Source organism: Scyliorhinus canicula, chromosome 20 (assembly GCF_902713615.1).
Source record: "Scyliorhinus canicula chromosome 20, sScyCan1.1, whole genome shotgun sequence".
Classification (NCBI taxonomy): domain Eukaryota; kingdom Metazoa; phylum Chordata; class Chondrichthyes; order Carcharhiniformes; family Scyliorhinidae; genus Scyliorhinus; species Scyliorhinus canicula.
The window spans coordinates 53,502,797-53,526,540 of NC_052165.1; the positions used below are offsets into that span (position 1 = coordinate 53,502,797).

The following is a 23,744-nucleotide window of genomic DNA, read 5'->3' on the forward strand; positions in this document are numbered from 1 at the left end:
ACACAGACAGTGACCCAGCCGGGAATCGAACCTGGGACCCTGGAGCTGTGAAGCATTTATGCTAACCACCATGGCATTGATTGACTGGCCATCTGGTGTAGCTTGGAGAAATCCTAAATATCTGTTTCTTCCAGTTTAAATAGACTCCGTTGTCTGAGGTTGCTCGGGTTTCTTTTAAATGCTGAGTCTATTATGAATGTTTTGCTGAGTTACAAAAGGTGGAGGTTTTGTATGCAATTTGATTGACTGTGTCAGAGGGGCATTAAAGGATTTCCTGTCTTGGATGTAGCAACTGAATACAAGTGTTTTTTTGTTTTTACAGCTTAAGGACAACTTGAGGGGATTTAAGTCCGAGAGCTTTTTTCAATTTATTTTTATAGGATGTGGGCTTCGCTGTCGAGGCCAATATTTGTGGTCCATCCCTAATTGCCCTTGTGAAGGTGGTGGTGAGCTGCCTTCTTGAACCACTGCAGTCCATGTGCAGTAGTTACACCCACTGTGCTATTAAGGAGGGAGTTCCAGGATTTTCACCCAGCGACAGTGAAGGAACGGCTATATTTCCAAGTCAGGATGGTGAGTGACTTGGAGGGGAACTTCCAGGTGACGGGGTTCCCATGTATCTGCTAGCCTTGTCCTTCTAGATGGTAGTGGTTGTGGATTTGAAAGGTTCTGCATAAGGAGCCTTGGTGAGTTCCTGCAGTGTATCTTGTACATCCACTGCTACTGTGTGTCAGCAAGAACAGTTGTGTTTTTGGGTGACAGCTCCATGACATTGTTAGATGTGTATTTTTTGAATTTTCATTTCAAAAACTTCCTATTGCTGAGATCTGGACAAAATGGATACAGGGTGAGTGGCTATGGAGGATATAGTGGCGCAGTGGGGGCATGTGGATATGAGGGCTGATGGAGAGGGCATGGGGAATATGCTGGCACATGGAAGGGACAAGGGTAGAGGGTGGGGGATAAGGCTTATGGGGCATAATGTAGAAAGCTGAGGCAGGCTTTCTAATCAGCCACCTTAGCATCCGTACTCTGCCACTCCCTCAGGAATCAGGAAACATGTCTCCAGGAGACAGAATGTTTTTTATTTTATTAATTTACGGGATGTGGGCATTGCTGGCGAGGTCAGCATTTATTGCCCATTGCTAATTGCCCTTGACAAGGTGGAGTTGAGCTACCTTCTTGAGCTTCTGCAATCCCTGAGGTGTAGGAACACCCATAGTGCTGTTAATGGGGAAATTCCGGGATTTTGGCCCAGCAACAGTGAAGGAATGGTGATATATTTCCAAGTCAGGATGGTGAGTGACTTGGAGGGGAACCTCAAGGTGGTGGCTTGAGACAACACACTGGAGGGGTTATTAACGAAAGGCAAAGGCTGGTATATATACAGACACAGAAAACAATAGGATGGGTTTTATCTCTTGAGCTCCTGGGCCACACTTCCCTGGCCTCTGGCCCAAGGCCCTGCAGAGCTTACATCTGATCCAATTGTTATGGAATTGCTTATCTCTGTGTCTTTTGATTGTGATGTTTGACACACAAGTATTCCTGTGTTGTAGCTTCTGACACCTAATCTTTAGGTATGCCTGGCGCTGCTCATGGCATGCCCTCCTCTACCCTTCAGTGAATCAGGACTGATCCATGCTTTGGTGGAAATAGTAGAGATGTGGGTATGCTGGGCCATGGCATTATGGATTGTGTTACAGATTGTGGTTGAGTATAATTCTGCTGCTGCTGATGGCCCGCAATGCCTCATGGATGTCCGGTCTTGAGTTGCTAGATTTGTTCATAGCCTAATCATTTAGCATGGTGGCCATGATGTGGAGATGCCGGCGTTGGACTGGGGTGAGCAGAGTAAGTCTTACAACACCAGTTTAAAGTCCAACAGGTTTGTTTCGAATGACTAGCTTTCGGAGCACTGCTCCGTCCTCAGATGAATGAAGAGGTAGATTCCAGAAACATATATATATATACAGACAAAGTCAACGCAAAAACAAATATGCAGGATGATACAGTGAATGCGAGTCTTTGCAGGTAATTAAGTCTTTACAGGTCCAAAAGGAGCAACTGGAGAGAGGGATAATCACAGGTTAAAGAGGTATGAATTGTTTCAAGCCAGGACAGTTGGTAGGATTTCACAAGCCCAGACCAGACGGTGGGCCTTCGGGATGCGCGACAACGCAGAATCGCCGAGCAGAAACTTATAGCCAAGTTCCGTACACGTGAGTACGGCCTCAACCGGGACCTTGGATTCATATTATATTACATTCACCCCCCACCATCTGGCTTGGGCTTGCAAAATCCTACCAGCTGTCCTTGCTTGAGACAATTCACACCTTTTTAACCTGTGATTATCCCTCTCTCCAGTTGCTCCGTTTGGACCTGTAAAGACTCGCATTCAAAGTATCATCTTACATCTTTGACTTTGTCTACATATATGTTTTGGAACCTACCTCTTTTTTTAAGTTAGTGTACCCAATTAATTTTCTCCAATTAAGGGGCAATTAAGAGTGGCCAATCCACCTACCCTGCACATCTTTGGGTTGTGGGGGCGAAACCCACGCAAATACGTGGAGAATGTGCAAACACCACACGAAAGTGACCCAGAGCTGGGATCGAACCTGGGACCTCGGCGGGGTGAGGCTGCAGGGCTAACCCACTGCGCCACCGTGCTGCCCGGAACCTACCTCTTCATTCACCTGAGGAAGGAGCTGTGCTCCGAAAGCTACTGATTCGAAACAAACCTGTTGGACTTTAACCTGGTGTTGTAAGACTTCTTATTTAGCATGGTGGTAGTGCCACACAACATATGGAGGGTATATTTAATATGAAGACAGGACTTTGCCTCCACAAGGACCGTACGGCAGTTACTCCTACTGATACTGTCATGGACAGGTGCATCTGTGGCAGGCAGGTTGGTTAGTTCCCTCACCACCTGTCGCAGTCCCAGTCTAGCAGTTATTTCCTTTAAGACCCGGCAAGCTCAGTCTGTGGTGGTGCTACCGAGCCATTCGTGGCGATGCATTGAAGTCACCCACACAGAGTACAGTTTGTGCCCTTGCCACCCTTGTTGCTTCCTCTATGTGGTGTTCAACATGGAGGACTACTGATTCATCAGCTGAGGAGGGGGCGGTGACAGTACATGGTAATCAGCAGGAGGCTTCCTTGCTCATGTTTTAATGGTGCCAAGTGACTTCATGAGTTCCAGAGTCGACATTCAGGACTCCCATGGCAACTCCCTCCCGACTGTGTACCCCTGTGCTTCCACCTCTGCTGCGTCTGTCTTGCCAGTGGGACAGGACATACTCAGGGATGGTGATGGTGGTGTCTGACATTGTCTGTGAGGTGTGATTCCATGACTATGACTATGTCAGCCCCCTGATTTTAGTAAGGAGGACTTTGCAGGTTATACTGGGTAGATTTTGCCATTGTGGTTTCTGATGCCTGGGTCGATGCCGGGTGCTCCATCCGGTTTCATTCCTCTTTGTTGTCTTTGTAATATGGTGGATTTAGGCAGAGGTGATGGGCTCAGGCTTCCAAAGTCTGGAACTGGCCAGGTTTAGGTTTCCAGATCCCAACACAATAATCCAGTCCAGTGCCTATCATTCTCATGACTTCTGGTATTTCTTAAATGCCAACTGTGGCTTCAGTTCCCAGGAGCAGATACACAAAAAAAATGCAGATTAATTTAATCTGCGTTTAAAGGTGATTTATTTCTACAGAGCCAATTATTCCAAAACCAAAATACCTGAGGTTCTGCATTAATCTTGAAAGGATAAGCAAAGCTACAATTCTTTAAATAGCAGCCATCAGTTCAGTTCAGTTTGCCAGGGCTGCCTAGTCCTTGCTGTCTTTAATTCACCTGAAACGTAGTCTTCTTGTGAAGTTGCTATGGCGACTTGGAGGATATTCCCAGAAACTGAATGTGATTGTCTAACATGCACTTAGGGATCAGTTCAGGTTTGAGCTGATTGGTTCTTACTGCAAATTACTTCATCTATTTCGATTTAACTCTTCAGTCTTTTTATGTATTTCAGCTTAGATTTTATTTGTTTTATTTTAAATACCCAATGTAAGCTTATTCTTATGATATTGTGAATGGTTGGAAGGGGGAGGGGTGTGCTGAGGGAGGGGGTGGGCACAGTAAAGAACAGAAACCGGAGATTGGCACTTTGGAAAGCATCACATACTTTTGGATGCAGCAATCATGTTGTGAGATGCCAAATGCCATTCATAACGCATTTCGATATCATGGACAAAAAGGAACAAATAATCCAGGGCTGGATTCTCCGTTCTGGAGACTAAAATGCTCCCACCAGCGAAGACTCGCTTCTGGTGTGATTCCATATCCTTTTCCATGTAAATTTATGCATGTAAGAGAGATTGTCGGTGTGGTGATACGCATCACTGTAAATACATGTAGACTAGCTAGACACTAGAGGGAGCACCAGAGACATGACACACTGACATTCAACCAATAGATCAGCAAGATAGGACACGACCAATGGGCATTCACGATACACACAGAGGTGACACTACCACAGGAGGGCATTACACCAACCCATATATAAGGACACAGCACACATGATCTTCCTCTTTCCAGTGGAGTCACTTAGTGAATACACAGGGTTGATTTGAAACACATCACAGCCACCACGTGGATTGTAGTAGACTGGTTAGTCAGTCTGAGTAGCTGTAGCAGGATTAACAGGAGAGTCGAATCCAAGTAGGAGAATCGTTAACAGTTTAATAAAAATGTTAAAGCTATCTCCAAGTCTGAACCTTCCTTTGTCAGAGTGCACATCAAGGAAGCAGCTTATGCTATGTCAAGAGCATAACAAAACATGGTACCCAGGAGTGAACTGTTTAAAATCCATATAGTTACAACTCAGCGAATAGTGACAACTAGCGACGGCACCCAGGCAAGATGATGTTCGAGATTCTGGTTCCACAGCAGCTCAGGTACCAAGGCAATCTTAGTGAAAACTGGGGTGCGTTCAGGCAGAGATTCGAGATCTACCTTGTAGCTACCGACCTAGATGACATGGCGGATGCAGATAAAATAAAGCTTCTACTTACCATTGCGGGTCCAGAAGCAGCTGAAATCTTCCAGACGTTCAAATACTCAAAGGGGCAAAACAAGAGCAGCTTCCAGGCAGTCCTGAACAACTTCCAAGAATTCTGCGAGGAAGAAAAGGTAAAAGAGGCACCAAAACTCACCACGAGGTAGGCTTGCAGCAATGAACGGCAGTTTTAATTTGCAGCCATCTTGAAAAAGGAGCAGCACGTGCGCAGTTGCGCGAAGAGCGCGCAGAACGGGAAGATCCGCGCGCATGCACAATTGCGAAAAAAGCTCCAAGTAAAGGAACAGCGATATGCACATGCGCAATCGCTTCCTACGACCTACGTCACATGCTTCATGACGTCAGAGGCCCCGGACCACGCCCACTTAAAGGGGAAATGTCCCAAAACACGAAAAAAAATGTTTAAAGCCGTAAAACCCGATTCTTTCACCTGGAACGACAGCACAATGCCTGCAATTCGACCAGTAGCTGAAAGTAACCTCTGCAGAACCCTGCAACAAGCAGTTAGCACCGCCCAAAGAGATGATGCAGTCCTTGAAGACTATGTACAGACCTTGAATTCTTCTTTGGACATCGCGAGCCCAAAGCCAGCTCCGACACAAAACGTGATGATGTGGTCCTGGAAGACAATGACTCAGGTAAAGATTTCACCTTAGGGGTGGCTACCCCAGTACCAAATCCGAACCACAACTAGAGGTGTGGTACATTGACGACCCCGATGACGAGTTGTTCGGATTGGGGAATCTTCAGCCCAGAATATATGACATCCCGACTCGTGAGTGCAGGATTATGCTGCGGCCTGACGCCAGGAGACAGAGAGCGGTACACGCCCACAGAGAGTGGCCTGCTGCCACATAGAGAGCGGTCCACACACCGCGAAGAGTCCCCAACTCCACACAGAGAGTGGTCCACGCACCACAAAGGATCCCAGCCTCCACACAGAAAGCGACGAAAGACTCCACAGCGAGCTCGTGGACAGCCTCCATGATAGAAGCAATGCAAGACTCCAAAGCGCAGTCCTTGCATGAACAAGAAGTGATGACAGTCTCCACAGTGAGACCAATACACAGAGGGAGTGACACAAGCCTCCACAGCGAGCTCGTGGACAGACTCCACGATTGAAGGAACGCAAGACTCCAGAGCGCATTCCTTGCATGAACAAGACCATGAGGGTCTAGCAACCTCCTCTGAGCAACCAACAGCAGACAATGCAAGTCTGCCACACTCAAGTGAACAAAAGAAAGTCTATGACAGTCTGCCATGCTCAAATGCACAGCAGGAAGACTATGACAGTCTACCATGCTCCAGTGAACAGCAAGAAGACTATGACAGTCCACCCAGATTGTTTGAGCCGCCAGAAGAAGACTCTGACAGTCTACCCAGCTCAAGTGAACGACAAGAAGACACTGAGGCTCTACCCACCATATGTGCGACAAGTGACGACGGCATCCCACTTCCCGTACAAGATGTGCAACGTGACCGACCTCAGGTAGAATATACAGAGGCACTCGACAATCACAGTGAGATTACTGGTGACTCTGGTGACACCACGTTACGTCAAACCTCATTCTCTCGAGCCTCTCCACAAGCAAATGCATTCCTGATGTTTTGATTCTGGACGGGGAGCATCAAGAAACCTCAGAAGATGCAAGTGAACCTGCAATGACTCCAGACATGGAGCATCAAGAAGGCAAAACTGACTCAGGTGAGACCAGACCCCAGACGGGGAGCATCGATAAGCCAAAACTGATTCAAGTAAGCCGGACCTGACTCCAGACGGGGAGCGCCGCGGTCCCAGTGACGGCACGCTCAAGGAAACAGAAGATGCCACAAAGTACGCTAACACGTGTAACTTTATGAAGGACTCGTATTATCCACAGGGTGTGGTACTTGGACGCAGCAAACACGACAACAAAACCAACAAACACAACAACAATATCAAAGACAACATCCAGATGCGTACCAAAGGCAACAACGTCGACAGCAAGCACGACAAAAACAACAAGAATGGAACAACGACTGGTACGACCGCACCTCGGAGAATCGCGCGCTGGTGTCGGGCGTCGTGGCGCAGTTGCTGCAATTCTCCGGACCGGCAAGGGGCTCGGAGAATCGCCCCCCCACATTCCTACCTACCCCCAACAACCTTTCATCCCCTTGTTAATCAGTCAAATAAACTGCATTTGTCTGAGCAAAATAGTTCACATGGATCCAGGAAAATGTATCTTTTTGGGGCCCTCAAATTTTTATGCCCAGAAGAGCATCAGGGCCAGATTTCATGTCCTCCCCGCCTTTAAAGAGAGGGATTGGGATAAACTTTTTTTCGGTAATATTTCCTAGTCATCAACTTTCCTCTTTGTTCTGTCTCATTATTCTGCTACTGGAGGTTTTTGTGACAATGGTTCCTCCTAAACATTGGAATGAAAGCACAAGAATCTTCAGGAGCAGGAAGAGACCAAGAAGACCCACAAATCTCTCCTTTTCCAAAGCTCAATCCCACTTAACCAGCAATATCCTTTAATTCCTACTCTTCGAAACCCATCCAGTTGCTTTTTAATTCAATTGTATCACCTGTTCCAATAGGTGGCAGCCGTTGCTGTGCGGTAACACTCGTTATGCATTTAAATTCCACACCAAAGACTTGAGCAAAAAATCTAGGCTAACACTCCAGTGCAGTACTGTGGAAGTGCTACACTGTCAGAGGCGATGGCTTTCAGATGAGATGTGAAGCACTATCTGCCCCTCAGGTGAAGTTAAAAGATCCTAAGGAACTGTTTTCCATCATATAGACCTCAAATGAATCACCCAGCCTTTCAATTATATCACTTGTAGTCTTGTTAGGACAAGTGGCAGAATTCTCCAGTCCTGAGATTAAGTGTTGATGCTGGGGCAGGATTCGTGAACTTCAACGACAGCAAAACTGACACCGCACCTGAACCGATTCAATGACCGTTAAGGGGCTAGCACCGGCGCCAAGTGAAACACAATCGATTCCAATGCGAAACGGTGCGGGATTCGCAGAGTTCGCAATTCACACGGAGGAGGCTGACAAGTTGCAACCAGGGTGAGAAGGCAAAGCTGTAAGGATTACACCCATAATCCTACCCACTCCAACTGGAGGCACCCTACCGGCCGCCCTGGCCACTGAAGCCATGATGAGCCATCAATTGCACGAGAGACGAGTTGCTTTACAAAAGTTAGGCTTTAATAAGCTAGAACTTAGCCCTGCGGTTGTCTACAATAAAATGGACGACCGCCGGGCGCTTCGGGTATTTATACTTCGGTAAGGAGGCGTGGTTAACTCAGCCTCTCAACCAATCGGAGAGCAGTCACATGACTGGTCTCAACCAATCGGTCGGGAGGCACATGACCGACCAGGGCCAATGGTAAGCCGGTGCTCTGCACCAATGGCAGACAGCTATGCAAATCATATCACCACAAGCCACCAGTTACCCACCGCCTTGGCTGCATACATTGGACTGTTTCACACTATGCATTTTCTGTTTCCTCACTCCCACTCAGGAGAAGGCCGCCCATAACCGCTGGGAACGTGAAAAAACTAGAAGGGGACCGCCGGACCTGCGGCCCGTCACCGAGGCAGAGCAGAGGACACTGGACATGGTCATCAGGCCTGAGGAAAGGGCAGTTGCTGTGGTAGAGATCGGCATCAAGCGAGGAAGTGAGACACCACTGAGTTGCAGTTCCCAATGGCACATATGTCAACCTCCCCCCAATACCAGTCCCAGAGGGAGGTGGCCCAGTCCCAGAGGGATATGGCGCAGTCACTGGCTGATGTGGCACAGACCCAGAAGGTGGTGGCACAGTCAATGGGCGCAATTCCAGATGGAGGTGATCCACTCCTTGTGCTCAATGGCCGCGTAAATGCAGGCCCTGGTTGAGACGGCAGCGGGGGTCCAGGAGCGGCAGCGCCAGGTGGCGGGGGAGCCACAGAGCCTCCGCTCATACCTCCATCCCATGGAATATCCCAGGGGCATTTGGGCACTCCAAGGGAGGAGGAGGTGGAGATGAAGCCCGTGCCAGTAACTTCCACAAGGGAGGTGCCGGAATACCGCAGCACCTCAGACTGCTCCCCTCCTGTCCGTGGCTCATCTGTTGGGCAGTGGGCAGAACAGGATAGCACCATGCCACCTGGAACACCCGAGCAGCAGCCGGGCCCATACAGGCCTGGTGGCCCCATAAGATGCCCGCCAAAGAGCACCCAGGTCTCAAAGAAGCTGGGAATCATCGAGTGTGCCAGAATGAAGGTGTCGCACACACTGCCCGGGTATCGGGCGCAGATCACAGATTAGCTGAACCATCATCGGATGGAACCCTTTACGGTTTGTGTAGAGCGGCCTGTGATCTGTAGGTGCTCGTAGGGCAACATGCATACCATTGATCACCCCCTGGACCCGGGGCATGATGGCGATGGTGGCAAACCCCGCTGCCCAGGCAGCCTGGTCAGATTGGACCACACTGAAATGGATGTATCGTGCCAACTGGGCATATATGGCCTCCGTGAAGGCGCGGATCTACCTGTGCACCGAGCTCTGTGAGATCCCGGACAGGTCCTCACCGGGAACGGGTGTCCACCCCCATTCCCCCACAGTGCCAGGTGCGCCATGATCTGGCAGATAGGCCGCACTGTCTCCCTGTTCATCCGGAGTCTTCGAAGGTATGCCCAGTCTGGCACATCCTCGAATGGCAGGTGCTGCCAATACACATAGAACATACAGTGCAGAAGGAGGCCATTCGGCTCATCGAGTCTGCACCGACCCACTTAAGCTCTCACTTCCACCCTATCCCCGTAACCCAATAACCCCGCCTCACCTTTTTGGTCACTAAGGGCAATCATGGTCAATCCGCTTAACCTGCATGTCTTTGGACTGTGGGAGGAAACCTGAGCACCTGGAGGAAACCCACGCAGACACGGGGAGAACGTGCAGACTCCACACAGACAGTGACCCAGCGGGGAATCTAACCTGGGACCCTGGCGCTGTGAAGCCACAGTGCAATCCACTTGTGCTACCGTGCTGCCCCTACACGCGAGATCACATGCGGCGCCTCCTTTGCACCTTCTCCTCCTCCCGGCCTATTGGGCGGCCGCTCTCCATCCCCACCAGCTGCCTCCGGTTCCGCTGGGACAGGCTCCGCTGCTGCAGCTTCCTACTCCTCAAGCAGCCCTAGCTCATACAGCCTCAGTGCATTCCTCAGGGCTGCAGCGAATAGAACGAAGGCCACCATTGCTAGTTGTATTCCAATATCCATTGTCTGCAGTGGGTGAAATGTCGACATGTTAGCATTGTGCGTATCCCTGTGCCCAACCAGGTTCAATGGGCTATACGGTCACCCTGGTTGACACTGCAGACCCTGTCCCCGCATGTCTCCCCTCCTCCATCCCTGCACCCCTGGTCCCCTCAGTGCCTGGCACCATGGGGGCCTCTGGCTCTGGCACCCATCGCTGTTACTAGGGTACCATCGGCTAGTGCTGTCCTTACCAGCGGTATGCTCCATGCCCCCCCCCCCCCCCCACCCGGGTCTGGCACCCCCTTGTAGGGGCTCCTGTGGTTGTTGCATTTGGATGGACCGAGTGGTGCCCAGCCAGCAGGTGGCAGCTGGTTGGGGGTTGGTATGGCGGAGGGCGGGGTGCAAGCTGGTGGGGTGGGAGCACCCATACGGCCGGTGTCACTCTGCAGAACCACGGGCCAAGATGAGTGGTCAGTGGGTGCACAGTAAGACTGGTGCCTTGCAGGCCGCGGCAATGGAGGTCCATACCTGGATACTGTCCCAGTCCCCCAGGGGTCACCCTGGCCTCATGGCCCAATCCCCCATTACCTTCACCCCCCCCCCCCCCTCCTCCATCCCCCCCCCCCCCCCCCCCCACCCCTCCACCCCCGGCCCAGGCAGGGCTTCCTCCAGCCAGTCTAACCATCAGGACCAGCAGCCTACGGTCACATCTCTTCATGTCCTCAATTTTTAAAAGCACAAGTGTACCTCGCTGTCAGGAAATGTCCCCAGTAAAGACGGAGAGTTGCGGAGGCCCCAGATAATACCGGGTCAGGCCGGTAATAATATGCCAACGGCGTTTATTGTACGTGTCAAGTGGAACTTATTGACGCCGCTGTCGAGGCACCGAGAGAATTGGGATTTGGCATGAAACTGCCACGATTTCGGTGTCAGATCCGATTCTCCGCCCAATCACGTTTTCTGATTCTGGCGTCAGCCGACTGAGAATCCTGCCCAAGGTAATTTGTCCTCAGAAAACACCAATACATACTCTATAGTATTTAATTTATTTCTCCAAACTGAAAAGAACTAAAGGACTCCCTCTAGAGGGCTTGAAGCTAGCTCACGACATCACTATCCTGCCACGTTCATGCTGTTTTAGGGCTGACAAAATAAATACAATTTTAAAAATCAGCAGCCTGAATCTCCTTGGTGATAAGGTTGAATATTTGGCTGTATGGTGGTCAAGGATGTGGAAATGTGGGTGGAATCTGGTTCTGCCTGAATCAATGTTGTGCTTGGCTTTCCTGGACATGAAAATGGTGGGTGATCCCTGCAGTTTGACATCAGTTATGGGAGCAGCACTGTCCATGTGGAGTTTGCACATTACCCCCCGTGTTCACGTGGGTTTTGCCCCCACAAACCAAAGAAGTGCAGAGTAGGTGGATTGGCCACGCTAAATTGCCCCTTAATTGGAAAAAATGAATAGGGCACTCTAAATTTATTTTAAAAAAGTTATGAGAGCAGGACTGTCAGGGTGGCACCACGGAGAAGGCTTATTGTTTGTGAAGGTTCCAATAGGCCCACAGGTTGCAAGTGACAGGTGTACAGTACTTCACAGTGCCAGAATTCAGGCCCACAAGGCTTGCAAAGCAACCAGCTGCTGTATTAAAAAGTAGTCTTTCCCAAAAAAGGACCATAATTCTTCTTTGCAATTCTCCCCCCACAAATACTGCCTGGCCTGCAAGTGTTTGACGTTCAGAAGTGAAGAGAGAGGTGTTTAGCTTTGAGAGCCAATAAACATAATGAAAAATAATCATTTAGATGAAATATTAAACCCACTTGGTCTTATATTTTTCTGCTTATGATCAAAAGAAAATGACTAGTAAATAGTCTAATGTGATTATAGTGACATCAAGAAGCAACATTAATGCTTTGGCCGATGAGGCTGCCAGCTGGGTAAGGATATGGATGACAGGATTGAGATTAGTTTGTTTATTGGTCTCTGTTCTATTTTCCTTTTTTTTTTATTAGTTTTTGTGCTCAAAAACAGGCAACGTGTCAGACAATGAACGTTTTTCCACTGATAGCTGAGTTAAATTAGATGACTGTCAGTGCTCTTTTGCATCAGACCTTTCTTTGTATTGTTCCCAAGTCCAAACTGACAGTCTCATTCATACAATGCCTGTGGCTAACAGCACGATTAGGACAGATGACCAAAAAGCTTGGACAAAGAAGTAGGTTAAAGGAACAACAAATCGAAGGAATGAGAGGTAGAGAGGCACAGAGAGGTTTGAGGGGGAAATTCCAGAGCTTGGGACCTTGGTAACTGAAGGCGTGGACACTAATTGTGGAACCACTGAAATCGAGGATGCTCATGCGATCAGAATTAGAGAGAGACAGATATCTTGGAGGACTGAAGGAGAATACAAAAATAGGGTTGGGCAAGGCCATGAAGGGATTTAAGAATTGGGATGAAAGTTTTTTAAATTGAGGTTACATAGATCACACAGAACATACAGTGCAGAAGGAGACCATTTAGCCCATCGAGTCTGCATTGACCCACTTAATCCCTTCACTTCCACTCTATCCCCGTAACCCAATAACCCCTCCTAACCTTTTTGGTCACTAAGGGCAATTCAGCATGGCCAATCCACCTAACCTGCACGTATTTGGACTGTGGGAGGAAACCGGAGCACCCGGAGGAAACCCACGCAGACACGAAGAGAACATGCAGACTCCACACAGACAGTGACCCAGCAGGGAATTGAACATGGGACCCTGGCGCTGTGAAGCCACAGTGCTATCCACTTATGCTACCGTATTGCTTACTTGGGAGCCAGTCAGTGATGATGGGTGAATGGAACTTGGTGTGAGTAAGGATACAGGCAACAGCTTGATGGTGGTGGGCTGGAACTCACTCCCTGAGACAGTGGTCGATGCTGTAACCTACAGACCAGAAAGTAGGATGGGTAGATTCTACTTTCATCAGCACAACCACAATGGGTTCGGTGGTCTCCTTTGGTGCCATAAATCTTTTGCATTTCAGTTTTGGAAGGACCTCGAGTTCATGGAGAGTTGAATGTGGGTGGCCATCTCACTGCATGTCGGAATAATCGAGCCTGCAGGCAAACAATGTCATAGATGGCGGTTTCAGCATGAGCTGAACTCAGGCAGGGATGGAGTTGGGTGATGTTAATTGGCTGAGGTGCAAACAGGTGGTCTTAATGATGGTGCAGTAAGATGATCAGAAACTCCTTTTGGGCTTAAATGCGACACAAAGGACAGAAATTTGCATTTGAGTTAGGGCCTAACGTTGGAGTCGAATGTGAGTTCTGACCTCGCATTGTGTTGGGAACAGACACTGTACATTAATTTTGCCTTGATTCATCAATTAGGGACCAGAGGGAATGTTTGCCATCCAATTAAGGACAGTGCTCAGGCTCTCCTGCATGGAAGGAGCTGTAGCCTGCTGTGGCAGGTAAGGGAGAGAGAGGTCACCTTCATCTTGAGGCACCTTCTGTGCGACTTAAAAGATTTAATGGCTACAGCTGGCGGAACAGCAGCATAGAGGTGCCCCCAGGAAAAGCTGTGGCCAGGTAGGCGGGAGGGCCTCAAAAGCTTCGTAGAGCACAGTCTGGCACCACTCTGCCGTTCCGTGCAGCTGGCATTTCAGATGCCAGGGGAATCCCACATGCCAACTGGAAAATTCCAGTCAGCCTCTAAACAGCCACCTTGATTGGCCTATCCAGTCAGCAAGCAAAATTAAAGCCCAAGCCCCTCTGTTCCCACCCACATTGGGCCATTAAAATCCTGCCCCTAGGTTGCATGCATTCTGAAATAAAAACAAAAATGTTGGATATGCTCAACACACCTGGCAGCAACTGGTTTTTTTAAAGCATTTTTTTCGGCAAATTTTCAACAATTTTGCAAATAAAAGCTCACCCCAACCCACCCTCAGCAGTCAATGGCAACCAACTCCTAAAGGTGCATGATGAACAAACCCTAACAATTGTAGAACCCCTCAGTTCGAACTTCACCTTCTCCTCAGTCAGAAACCCCAGCATGTGTTCCCCCCCCCCCCCCCCCCCCCCCCCCGTCCCCCCTCCCGAGGCACAAGGTGGAGAGCTGACCTCCACCCCAATAAGACCCACCTGTGAACAATCAGCCGGGCAAAGGCTAAAACACCTGCCTCCGCACCGACCTACAGCTTCAGCCGGTCCGACATCGCAAATATGATTCTCCCCTGCCAGGCGGGGCAGGGGGTCCCGGCGTTGCAGAGTGGTGCCAACCACTCCAGCGCGGGCCTCCCTAAAGGTGCGGAATTCTCCTCACCTTTGGGGGCTAGGCCCGCGCCGGAGTCATTGGCGCCACGCCGACGGGCGCCAAAACTGGCGCAAACGACCTTTGACGCCCGCCGACCAGCGTGGGGCCTGGCCGAAAAGCCTTCGCCGGTTCACGCATGTGCCGGTGCGTCAGCTGGTGCTGACGTCACCACCGGTGCATGCACGTTAGGGGGTTTCTCTTCCACCTCCGCAATGGTGGAGGCCGTGGCGGCTGCGGAAGAAAAAGAGTGGCCCCACGGCACTGGCCCGCCCGCCGACCGGTGGGCCCGATCGCGGGCCTGGCCACCGGGGGGGGGCACGCCCCAGGGTCCGATCGTCCCGCGCCCCCCCCCAGGACCCCGGGGGCCTGCTCCCGCCGCCGATCCCACCACCACCAGAGGTGGTTCAAACCACGGCGGCGGGAGAGGCCTCTCAGCGGCGGGACTTCGGCCCATCGTGGGCCAGAGAATCGCTGCAGGGGGCTCGCCGATCGGCGCGGAGGGCACGCCGATCTGTGGGGCGTGATTCCCGTCCCCGCCAGTTCCCGGGTGGCGGAGAATTCTGGCCACGGCAATGGCGGGATTTCTGCCGGTCCGGGGCGATTCTCCGACCCTGCAGGGTCGGAGAATTTCGCCCATGGTTTCTAGGGGACCAGGATCCAGATCTACATCCGGGACCCAGATCTACATTCAATATCATACTGAAAACTGCCCTCCAAACCTTTCCAGCTTAGGGCAGGACCAAAACATATGAACATTGTTCACAGGGACCCTCCCACATTGCTCACAGACATCCTCCATCCCCTCGAATAGCCGATTCATCCTTGATTTTGTGAGGTGCACCCTGCACACTACCTTCAGCTATATCAGCCCAACCTCGCGCAGAAAGTCAAGGGATTTACCCTCTGTAGCACCTTGCACCACAATCCCTCTTCCAACGATGCCCCCAGCTCTTCCTCCCACTTTGCCTCAACCCCTCCATATATACCCCATCCTCCTCCAGAATCCTCCCATAAATCGCCACGGTGACACCCCTCTCGAACCCCACCGCTGACAGCACCGCATCCAACAGCGAGGAAGCGGCAATATCGGAAGATCGGGAAAACCTTCCTCACAAAGCCCTGCACCTACATATACCTAAAACCTCCCCCCCGCCCCCCTGCCAGCCCATGTGTCTCGCCCAATTCCTCGCAAGCTCGCAAATCGCACCTCTCCCCCAGGAACAGATCCTTAATTTCCTTAATCCCCCTCCCTTTCCATCCCCAAAATCATGCATCCATACCTGGCAGCAACTGTGAAAAGTGAAACAGGGAGTGCAATTTACCGACTGCGTTCTGCTGGAATCGACATGGGATGCAACTGATAAATCCCGTGAGAGGTATCTTCTGGGATTACCAATGATCTAAGGAGATCTCGCGCAGCATCGCGATCTAGATCCCGCCAACAATGCGCGGGACCCAGACTTGCAGCGTTAAAACTCTGCTGACGCCACATCTAACTGGGGTTCTGGGATCTTCAGGTTTCGTCGAAGAGACCCCAGCCGGTGTAATGCTGAATTGGCAAAGAATCCAGGAGGTGAACCAGAAAAAGTTGATTTATTCAAAGTTGTTTCAGTTTAACAGTTAGCAGATACATTCCACCCATCAGAGGAAGTAGGAGGGCAGCATGGTGGCGCAGTGGTTAGCACTGCTGCCTCATGACGCCGAGGTCCCAGGTTCGATCTCGGCTCTGGGTCACTGTCCGTGTGGAGTTTGCACATTCTCCCCGTGTCTGCGTGAGTTTCGCCTTCACAACCTAAAGGTGTGCAGGCTAGGTAGATTGGCCAGGCTAAATTTCTCTTTAAAAAAAAAAATCAGGGGAAATAATACAGTGATACTGTCTGTGGTTACTGCTGGTGTTTTCTGATCACGACAGAGCAGAGCAGAGAATACCTAATATTCTTGCAAAGTGGCCCAGGCACCCCACCCCCACCCTGAAGGCACCTTGACAGGTTTCTGCCTCAGCACTGCTCAAAACACAGCATCAGTGCAGATAAAAGCAAATTACTGAGGATGCTGGGATCTGAAACTAAAACAGAAAATACTGGACAATCTCAGCAGGTCTGACAGCCTCTGTGGAGAGCGAAGGGAGCTAACGTTTCAAGTCTGGATGACTCTGTCAAAGTTAGAGAGAACTGGAAATGAGGTCAGATTTATACTGTTGTGGGAGGGCATGGAGTGGTGGGGCTGGATAGGGGGCCAGCACTAGGTGGAGATTGATAAAGGTGTCCTGGACAGAAAGACAAAGGGAATGTAAATGGCGGTGACTAAGGCTAAGAAGGGTGCTGATAAAATGTGTGAATGCCAGAACAAAGTTGAGTGTGTCAAAGAACAACTAGGAACAGTTGGAGTGGAGTGGAGGAGGAGGAGGGGCAACAATGGGGAGGGAAAAACACATCAATGGAAAAAATGAAAATAAAATAAAATTGATAGAAATAAAAATGGGTAAAAGTGGTGGTGAAAGTTCACAGTCTGAAGTCGTTGAACTCAACGTTAAGGTGAGGTGCTGTTCCTCCAGTTTGCGTTAAATTTCACTGGAACATTGCAGCAGGCCAAGAACGGATAGGTGGACCTGAGAGCAGGCCAGGGAGTTGGCATGGCAAGCGACAGGAATGTCTGGGTCCTGCTTGCAAACGGACTGGAGGTGTTCTGTAAAGCGGTCACCCAGTCTGCGTTTAGTCTCCAATGTAGAGTAGACCACACTAGACAACATCAGTGCACTCACTTCTTGAACCAGCAGGATTTCTCCCACCATTCCTTCCCCAAATTGTTGATTATTTCTTTTGCCCTGTGAATTGCTGTAATTTGAAACCATTCCAGAAAAAGAAACAATTCGTTTTTTAAAATTAAGTTTAATTATGTAATGTTTTTTCAGCTATTGGCGTACAGATTAATCTCTCAATACTGCGGCGGAAATTCTGGATGACTACACAACAGGTAAGTAATGAACTTTTTGAAGATAAGTAACTCCTCAGATTATTTCATATGAGTTTGTATTTTACTTACTTACCTGTCTGTCCTGGCTACTACCTAAGTTCATTTTCATCTAAATCCATTTAGTTGTCAGAGAGAGGACATTTGTGATTGAATTTATGGCTCAGGCATCACTTTGGTTGTCCACTGTTTCATTAGGTTCCATTGGTATTTTCTGTTCAGATATTAGAAATTAAGAAAATGCCCTAGAATTCCAGTTAATTTTTATGAACAATCATGAATAAATTTATGAAAAGAACGTGCTTGAGCGGGTGAGTAGATTTTTTCTCAGGTTGTACTGTTTTATGTATCCACAAGGCTCATGAGATAGCAAAGCTTCCAGTAACAGTGAAGCAGCCGCGCAGTTAAACAACACTGCAAGTTGCCTTCACAGTGTTAGCCAACATCGGGCTTTTGTCCTTGGGATTCATTATATTCAGACCTCCAGAACCAGTTAAACAGAAAAGAACATTTTAAAATTATATATACGTATATTTCTACAGTCTGAATTTTTAAACAGACTTGCATACATTTGTTACACAAATACACCTTGAGGTGAAGTTGTGAGACAGGGAGTGGGTTGTTCAATGCATGACATAATGATCATGCATATGTAATCCTTGTAATTACTGTATTTATTTTGGAACATTTTCACATTTCCGCCATGGACTTTTAAGCCGTGAACTTGAAATTATCCCATGATACATTAGCAAACATTATTATATATTAATTCCATTCATTAGTAGAAATTCATGGTTTGCAATGCTTAATAATTGCTCACAATTCTGCACACAGTGGGATGATAGACAGCAATATTACTAAGTTTATCAGTAACAAGAAAAATTGGTGGAATAGTGAGCTATGTCGAGGGGAGCATAAAATTGCAAAATGGTGTTTGATGGATGAAGTAAGTGAGAAAAACTGTAAGAGATAGACTTTGATGCAGGTTAAGTGTGAGACCATCCGTTTTGGCACAAACCAGGATCGATCTGAATATTTTTAAAATAGTAGGAAGCTATGAGCAGTGAACAGTGATTTCGGAGTTCATGTACATAGATCAGTGACAAGAACCATAATCAAAAAGTCAAACGGAATGTTAGTTTTTGTGTCTAGAAAGCGAGAATGTAAAGAGGAAAATGTTTTGCTGCAGCTATTCATAGCCCTGGTTAGACCATATGGAGGACAGCATAAAGTTCCGTGGGTATCACTGGCTTGAAGTCATAGAATCCCTGCAGTGCTGAAGGAGGCCATTTGGCCCATCAAGTCTGCACAACCCTCTGAAAGAGTACTTTACCCAAACTCACTCATCCTCCCCCTATCCCAATAACCACTTAATCTAACCTGCACATTTTTGGACTGTGGGAGGAAACCGGAGCACCCAGAGGAAGCCCTCGTAGACACGGGGAGAAACTGCAAACTCCAGACAGTCACCCGAGGCAGGAATTGAACCCAGGTCCCTGGCACTGTGAGGCAGCAGTACTAACCACCATGCTGCCCATTTATTGCCCATCCCTAATCGCCCTTGAACTGATAACCTTATTCTCCATTTTTCCATTTGAGGCCAATCGCATCACTGAGGTTCTGGTGTCACATGGTGGCCAGACCAGGCGAGGACAGCAAATTTCTTTCCCTAGAGGACATTAGCAAAGCGAATGGGTCTTGACAACAATCATTTCATGGTCATCCAGATTTACACCACCACCTCCCCCACATAGCAAAACTGCCCAAATATTGTTAGTCCTATCCCCAAAAATGCCAGCTCTCATTTTCAAGAGAATAAGGGTGGGTGCATTTCATGCATGCATGTTTTATGAAGGCTGCTGGCCATTTAAATCTGACACTGCCTCCGCTCCAGTCGGATTTTGGCAGTCTAAGAGTGTGGATCCCAAAATATGCAAAGTAGATCTGGTAAGAGCAGATCTGAACTTGGTGTGTTTCTTTGGATAGTCAGGGAGCCCCTTCGGAGAGGTAGGATACCCCTGTGGAATTTGCAGTTATTCACAGCCTCAGAAGTGGCACAATTGTCTTCCCTTAACCAAAGGCAATAGGAAGGTGGGGCTTCAGGTTTCACAGGACAATTATTTTTGCCCCTTACTGACTCATGCACCCAGGTGCCAGGAAGAACTGTGTGCTGGGGAAGGATGCAAAACAATTCATGGAAAGGAAGATTGAAGAAGGGCATGGCACCCTCGCACATCGAGGCCTCGCAATCCAGTCGCTGTGAGCAGTCAGCGGCCAGAGGGAGGGAAGATATTCCGGAGGAAGAGGCTGCTGTGAAAATACCAGGAAGGAATAGTAAAGACGGGGCAACCAAGTACTAATGTATGGGAGGTGTGCACAAACCTAGCACAGAGAATCAGTGTCAAAAGGTCGTTGAGTCTTAACCATGAGGTGGTGGCAGACATATGTCAACTGGTCCAGCAGCAACTCGAACTAAACTCCATTAACCCCCAAGTGGCTGTGAAGGTAATCGTCGCTCTCAAGTTCTATACTGCAGGATCTTGCCAAGATTCATCAGGAGACTTGTCTGTCATTTCCCAGTTGCAGCACAACTGTATTAAGGCTATAACTCATACCCTGCTTGTTCGAGCCAGGTTAATTACCTGATAGATTTGGCGAACACAGAGAACCACTGCCTTTACCCAATTAGAAGGCTTCCCTAAAGTGCAAGATGGTAATAAGTCATTCACAACCTGCACCCATCACATGAATGCCAATTACTGTAAATGAGGATCCCATGCTTCTAAATTGCCTATAATGAAACCATGTTCACGATGCCTAGTGGCACGACATAAGACTTAAATCCCTCTACATTTGATTGAATTGTACATTGTATCACACATGCAGATAAGGCATCTCGTGCTCAATGAGCCCATAACTGTGTAACAACAGCTCTTTGAAAGAACTTGCGCACCATCCATTCCAACCAATGGTCCAATTTCTGATCTGGACGCTACAGGCAACATTCCTGGCTTCCAAATACTTCTGCGTAGGACACAAACCACATCCTCTGACCCCTGGAAAACAAATGCAGCCAGAGTCGTGGGCACAGCAGATGACCGATTGCCTAACCGATAGATGGTCTATTGAACTGTGATGTCTACACCTTGGCCAAAATGTAACACTGCATGCGAATGAAGGCCTTGCTCTCAACACCTGTCCAACATCTGTTCATGGAATCGGACCACTGAGCCTCTGTTAAAGTCAAGTTTGGATGGATAATGAGAAGGAAGAAACCCTCCAAAGCATCACAAATCAGTTGAGAACCCTGATCCAGTTGACGGCACATTATTAAGGGCCTCAGCATGCTGCCCTCATTACAACTGGCAAGAACTACCTTCATAATTTTACCATTCTTTTTGAGTACAAGTGCAAGTAAATATATTCAAGAAGTGCTCAAATGTGGAAAATACATTGTGAAAAGTGTAACCATGGTGAACTCATTAGTGCTGTAGGTAAGATGGTGACCTTGGCTCTCGCACATTCCTGTGCACCTCCCCCCACCCCCGTGTTTTCTCGATGAAGTTGGAGACAGGCTGTTATGCTGCTTCTTTCACTGCCTAAATGGCAGTGAGAGGAAAGGTGCCCTACCTCATCATGAACACTCCTGTTGGGGGCTCCTTCATACAGCAGCCTCTGCATTTCTGGATGTGCATCCATGGTCACTGCCACATGTGCAGCAGATGAAGGTTTTGGCAGCGAGGTTGGGGTGGTAGAGGAAGATGACAGTCCTGAGAATCTCTCAGCAACTTCGCCTTCTCGGTAATCTGCACAGCCCTGCATTGGCCCTCGGGTGAGTTTGATGGGTTTGGCTGCTGGCGTGCTGCAGTCCTCCATTCCAGCAACTGCTGTGCCAACAATGCAACAGTCCTGTTAAGAGTATAGAGATCTTTATATATTCCATGGATGTCAGCGCTCATGCTCTGAGTGGCCTGATCCAAGCTATTGAAGAAGGTGCGCCCCTTCCTGGCTGAGATGCCGCTCTTGCATCCACTCCCAGTGTTGCTGATGTGTCTCTCGGTGAGATTGGCTAATCTCTCAGGGTCAGAGCTCATGCAGTTGAACCCCTGGGTCAATGTGGAGTTCATGATGGTGATGGACTCCTCCATTCACAGGACAAGAGCTCCCACTGCTTCTGGCAACTCTGCCAGATGTCGTCACATCTGCTGCTGGTTATCTAAATATTGTGACCCAGAAGGTGGCTCCTGAGGCTCTTCATTCCTGTCCACCACAGCATCGCCGCCACCTTTATCCATCCTGTTAGGAGGACTGTGCACAGGTATCTCTGACAACACCTCCTCCTTCACTCTGTGCCACCAACTCTACGTGCACATTATATCCTTCTCACGTTCTTGTATAGGAGTTGACGTTGTGTGGGCTAACCAGATAGGATACTGCCTCCTTCAACATTTCTTCCTCATTTTTCTGCCTGAAGCATGATCTGGACTTGAAGAGTGAGGGTGACGACCTGAAGCTATGTGAAACACAGAAAGAGTTTTTTAGGTATAGCCCTTAAAGCACGCTCTGATGCATTCCATTTCTTTAACCCATGCTCACGCTGCCCATATGACATAATCCCATCATTGCACTTCCTCTTATGCCAATTTCCCATTAGGCTCGGTGAAGGGACAGCCTGACCTCCACCATTATCACCATGTGCCAGGATGATTTCAACACTGCCTTTATCACCTGCTAACAGTGATTCACCAACATCAGCAGACTGGCTAGCTCCATGGCCATCTATTCCATGGAATGCATGTATCTCAGCAAGGCTGACCCACCTCCAGTCCAGGCCATCTCCATGGTGTTCTTCATTCTTTTGGTCTGCAATGGCAACGCAAATTAAGTCTGCCTGATATATAGTGCATGGAGGGATATTCTCCTTCACTATGTGTATGCATCACACTGATCTGTGTTATGTGCACACTTACATTAGCTGTACACATGCAAACCTCAAATCTGCCTGTTCCTGATTATCAGCAGGCCCAGGCAGCAGGCAGTCAAGGGGGTCTTCCAGCCTGAATGTCTGCCTCTTTTCGCAGCTATGTTGTCAGTCAGGCAGCCCTGGGGAAGGAGCATGGGATCTCTATGGATACGCTTGACACTTTGTGCAACTGGTGGGCCCTGCAGAGGCTGGAGTACATCGTCAGCCCTGGGAACAACATTTTGATTTAATTTGTTAAGTTTCCTTTGAAAGTTTCATTGTTTGTTACAGTGCCCCATCAGGACTGACACTCTTCTATGAATTTATTTTTATAGATTTTTGGTTTTGTTAAAAGAGCATATAAGCCTCAATGTTTAAGCAAATGTATGTGTCATGTCACAATTCTTAGTTGCAGCATACTGATATGACCTTTCCTTTGGACTTGTGTGTGCATGAGGAGATTACTTACCTTGCCAATTCTGGTCACCACACTACCTAGCATTGGGCCCACTCCAACCCCTCATTACTTCAAGTGTCACCTGCCTGCCCCAATTTTAATTTAGCCTCACCCCAGGTCCGCAAATTGGAAGTTTGGGGAATCATTTCTAATGATGGAGATCACAGAGCCTGGAATTCTCCCATCTCTCAATCTGGGAGCAGAAAGCTGTTAGGATAGATAGAGAGAAGCTTTTGTCCGTGTTGAGGGCATCCCGGATAAGGGAACATGACCTAAAAATCTGAGGCAGACCATTTATGAGCAAGGTTCCAGCGGCACGGTAGCACAATGGGTAGCACTGTTGCTTCACAGCGGCAGGGCCCTGGGTTCGATTCGCGCTTGGGTCACTCTATGTGCAGAGTCTGCACACTCTCCCCATGTCTGCGTGGGTTTCCTCCGGGTGTTCCGGTTTCCTCCCACCAGTCCTGGGAGATGTGCTTGTTAGGTGAATTGGACATTCTGAATTCTCCCTCAGTGTACCCAAACAGACGGCGGAGTGTGGCGATGAAGGGATTTTCACAGTAACTTAATTGCAGTGTTAATGTAAGCCTACTTGTGACACTAGGTTTCTGTTATAGAAATGACATCCTGCTGCCATGTGTCTACTTTTGGTGCTCTTTCCAAGGGCCGGTACAGACTCAATGGGCCGAATGGCCTTCTTCTGCACTGTAAATTCTAT

The 23,744-nt window shown here is 48.7% G+C and overlaps 2 protein-coding genes across 5 annotated transcripts in view; one reads left to right on the plus strand and one right to left on the minus strand.

The window, feature by feature from the left end:
- The window catches only part of lrtm2a (leucine-rich repeats and transmembrane domains 2a), a 102,065-nt gene extending 98,292 nt beyond the window's left edge, over nucleotides 1-3,773 (minus strand). The window contains exon 1 of the mRNA XM_038781422.1: nucleotides 3,749-3,773. The gene's annotated coding sequence lies outside the window, so the exon portion shown is untranslated. The remainder of the gene's footprint in view (nucleotides 1-3,748) is intronic.
- cacna2d4a (calcium channel, voltage-dependent, alpha 2/delta subunit 4a) overlaps nucleotides 1-23,744 on the plus strand; it is a 591,407-nt gene that overhangs the window by 405,662 nt on the left and 162,001 nt on the right. For all 4 annotated transcript variants that reach the window (XM_038781413.1, XM_038781415.1, XM_038781414.1 and 1 more), the window contains one exon: nucleotides 17,548-17,609. In XM_038781413.1, coding sequence (XP_038637341.1) covers nucleotides 17,548-17,609 — 62 coding nt within the window. The remainder of the gene's footprint in view (nucleotides 1-17,547; nucleotides 17,610-23,744) is intronic.